Source organism: Dama dama, chromosome 8 (assembly GCF_033118175.1).
Source record: "Dama dama isolate Ldn47 chromosome 8, ASM3311817v1, whole genome shotgun sequence".
NCBI classification, from domain to species: Eukaryota; Metazoa; Chordata; class Mammalia; order Artiodactyla; family Cervidae; genus Dama; species Dama dama.
In genome coordinates this window covers 3,994,423-3,998,104 of record NC_083688.1, presented here as the reverse complement: position 1 = coordinate 3,998,104, position 3,682 = coordinate 3,994,423, and the positions used below count along the sequence as shown (strand labels likewise).

Below are 3,682 nucleotides of genomic sequence, written 5' to 3'. Positions count from 1 at the left end.
CGCGCCCGAGCGCGCCGAGGATGTGAGTCCCGCTCGCCTCTCCCGGAGAAGCAGTCCCCGGCGCGCCGAGCCGGAGCGCAGCGCAGCGCAGCCGCGGGCGCTGGCGGGGTCGCTCGAGCCGGCCGCGCGCTCCCGATCCAGCGGCGCCCCCACCCCACCGCCACCCCACCGCCGCCCCGGGCCTCTAGCCGCCGCCGCCGCCGCCGCCGCCGCAGCTCGTGGGCCGTCCCCGGCCGGCCGGCCCCGGCCCCAGCGCCGCTGACCCTGTCCGCCGCGGGCGGGGACGCGGGCGGAGGAGGTGCCGCCGCGGAGCCCCCGGACGCGACCATGTCGGAGGTGCTGCCCTACGGCGACGAGAAGCTGAGCCCCTACGGCGACGGCGGCGACGTGGGCCAGGTCTTCTCCTGCCGCCTGCAGGACACCAACAACTTCTTCGGCTCCGGGCAGAACAAGCGGCCGCCCAAGCTGGGCCAAATCGGTCGGAGCAAGCGGGGTGAGTTAGCGCCCCCCTCCCCGATACCCGTTTCTTGGGCACCCAGGCCTGGTGGCGGTTCGCTAGGGTCTCCGGCACCCGGGGGACCGTTCCGACCCACTAAAATCTCGTCGCGCGGAGGGGGTGGGGGACCCCGCACTGCGGGTTCAGCTCCAGCTGGTCTTGGGAACCCCTCCCCCTCAGCCGGATCCGCGTTTGGGGTCACCCAGGGGGCGTGGCGGCCACTCGCTGCCGCAGGGAGCCGAAAGGTTTTCCCGGGTGCCTGCCCGTGCCAAAGTTTGCTTTCTGATTTCTGTCCCTTGCCCCCTTTTGCGCCCCCTTTGCGCAATGTAATTGCAGCTGCACTCCGTCTACAACCCGGGTGTGTGTGTGTGTGTCGGGGGGGGGGGTGGTCCTAGGGCTCCCCAGGGGACGGCGTGGGGACTGCGGGGGGAGGCCCGGTTCCTGTGGGGAATGCGAGGGGCTTTCGGATCGCAGGGGCTTTTCATTGTTACTTGGCAGAGGGAGGGGGTTTGCGGAGCCCGGGCACTAGGCGCGGGAGCTGGAAAAGCCCGGGAGAGACGCGGACTCGGCGAGGCTCCACGAGGAGCTCCAGAGGCTCGGGGACCAAGAAGGAGACCGACAGTCGCCGGGAGAGACCGAGGCGCAGAGACAGGGAGGGAAGCCGCGGGCGGAGGCAGGGGGAGGCCGGGATGAGCAGAGCCCGAGACAAAGCTCGGGAGAGAGCTAGCCGGAGCCGGGGAGACTGCGAGCCGGGGACGCGAGTCTAGTCGCTGAAACAATGAGGGCGACCGACACCCCGAACAGAGAGAGAGAGGCCCGGAGACCTCGACAGGTGACCGTCGCTCTGGCAGATGATGGAGAGACCGAGGATGGGCAGGCTAGGCAGAGATGGAGAGAGGCTGATGCGGAGAGGCGGGCGAGCCCTCGATCGGCAGCGAAGAGAGGCTCCGACCTCGGGAGCGGCGAGTGCGGAGAGGCCAAGTGCGCCCGCAGGCAGCGCGGAGGGACGGAGTGGGGGTGGGGTAGGCCTTGACCCCAGCGAGGCCTGAACCCCCCGACGGGCTTCACGCTGTGTGACCGGCCCCCTGACGTCCCCGCTGGCTCGCGCATCTCTGAACCTCCCCCACCCCCCCGCCTTGGCTGCCCCCTCGCAGCGCTCGGGGCACCCGGGAAGGGTCCCAGACCCCTCTCAGACCCCGGAGCCTTCTTTCGAAAGAGATGCACCCTCCAGGGTGAGTGGTGGTGGGGATGCTGCGGGGTGAGGACCAGGCCGGTGCGCGCCCGGGCTGCAGACTGGGCTGCGGGTTTCGTGCGCTTTGGGCTTCCTGTTCTCAGAACCGTGCTGGGACGCAGCCTCGGGGTGGAGGTGGGTCAGAGGAAAGCCGCAGAGGGACCCCTGGCTGAGACGAGGAGGATGGGCCTGTATCGGCGGGCGTGGAGCCCCCTCCCTCTCTTTCCTTCCGCCTCTGCCCGTCGGAGACCCCCCGCTAGGCCCAAATAAGAGCGCTCACTTCTGCTTTTCTCCCCCTTTTTTTGCAGTTGTTATTGAAGATGATAGGATTGATGACGTGCTGAAAAATATGACAGACAAGGCACCTCCTGGTGTCTAACTCCCCCAAAGACAATGAGTTAAGGGAGAGAAAAAGAGTGAGACCGGCGGTTAACAGTTATTGGCAAAAAGAGCGTGAAAAGAGAAAGCACTTTGAAATTGATTACTAGCTTACTACCCGCGAGGAAATCAACAACCTGTATCCGTGTCAGGCCGGGAGACAGATGAGACGTGAGAAGGAGAAGGCTCTGGGCTCCTTTGCAAAAATGAAAATGAAAAAAAAATTTTTAAAAATTAAAGAAATCACTATATACACACATGTAAAGAAATAAAAAGAAGTCTCAGTTGCAGCTACTTGTCAAAGTTAATATCCATTTCTTTTTATATACAGTGAATATTGCGCAATTATAGATCTGGATTTTGAACCACTTAAATAATGAAGCAACACCAGGTGTTTTGAGGTGTTGGCATTCTTCGCTGATTTGGCTGTTCCCAATGTTTACATTATTTAATCTTGCAAAAATGATTCTGTGCACTTGGATGTGAAATGCTGTCCAGTTATATTATTTTTATGTTGTTATCTTTGGATGTACAAAACAAATCAGAAAGTGATCTCTATAGATATTCCATCCTATTTTGGTCATCTTTTGAAGTTATCAAGAGTGTGTTTAAAACAAGAAGAGAACTTTTCTAAGGAATCATGCATAGAAGGAATCCTTGCTTTATTTTAAAATGAATTGTAAAGCTTGTGTTTCTTTGTTGCTACAAGCTATTTGCCCAAGTTAATGCAAATGAACACATTTTATATGTCAGGAAAAAAAAAACATAAAAAAAGCAAAGAAAAAAAAAATGCTTGAGCTTTTTCTAACCTCTCCCTGCAGTCTGTTGTGTGAGCAGCCTGTTTTTTTCTCTAATATTGTGTCAGTTTATTCTCTTTAATGGACTGTAAAAAAAAAAAAATGTAATCACAAGAGTGCCAAATATCTTGAAATGCCAAAAGGCATTTTGGTTTCTTTTCTTTTCCCTGTGCTCTGAGTCCACGTAAAGGAATGCTTGGAGTGTCTTTTTCTGTTATTTATAGGGGTTCTCTTAAGGCACACCAGCTGCCTGTTTTGCATGGTATTTGCAAAAATGCCTCTTGCGTGAGGAAATCTTCTACCATTTTTTTGTTGTTGTTGTTGCAACTTTGGACCTCAAGAGGTTTCTTCCTTACCTACCCTGTTGTCCCCTTTTCTTAATTCGATATTCTGTATGTTGCACCTTTAACCAGCACACAGGGCTATTTCTCCAATGTACAATAAAAGAACTGTTCCTGTGTCTCACTGCTCTCTTTTCTCAGCTTTGGTTGGGAGGGAAAGGGGGACTTGCTTTTTGTCTCTGCTGGCTGGAGACAGGGAGGAGGGGACAGTGGCTTTGGTTGGAGCGGCAAAAAGTCGGTGTGGGTTGGGCTCAGATGATAGAAAAGACAAGCTGGATTGGCAAGGCCATCCCCGAAGGGCAAGTGCATCCAATTTGGATTTGCACTGGGCTCTCCCTGCTTCCCTGAGGCTTCCCTGGTGGGGTGTGTTGGTTGGCAGGGAGTCAGTCTTGCGAAAGGCAAAGTTTGGAGGCTGGCAGACTTGGATTCAAATCCCAGC

At 56.5% G+C, this 3,682-nt stretch overlaps 1 protein-coding gene across 1 annotated transcript; it reads left to right on the top strand.

The window, feature by feature from the left end:
* The first annotated feature begins 239 nt into the window (after positions 1 to 239).
* Positions 240 to 3,367, top strand: CAMK2N1 (calcium/calmodulin dependent protein kinase II inhibitor 1). Its single transcript, XM_061148077.1, has 2 exons — positions 240 to 493; positions 2,036 to 3,367. The coding sequence occupies exons 1-2, from the start codon at positions 328 to 330 to the stop codon at positions 2,104 to 2,106; spliced, it is 237 nt and encodes a 78-aa protein (XP_061004060.1). The 5' UTR covers positions 240 to 327; the 3' UTR covers positions 2,107 to 3,367.
* The last annotated feature ends 315 nt before the right edge of the window (positions 3,368 to 3,682 follow it).

Coding starts and splice junctions, on each gene's coding strand:
- CAMK2N1 (XM_061148077.1), top strand. CDS start 328: ATGTCGGAGGTGCTGCCCTACGGCGACGAGAAGCTGAGCCCCTACGGC. Junction 494..2,035: donor AATCGGTCGGAGCAAGCGGG/GTGAGTTAGCGC, acceptor CTTTTTTTGCAG/TTGTTATTGAAGATGATAGG.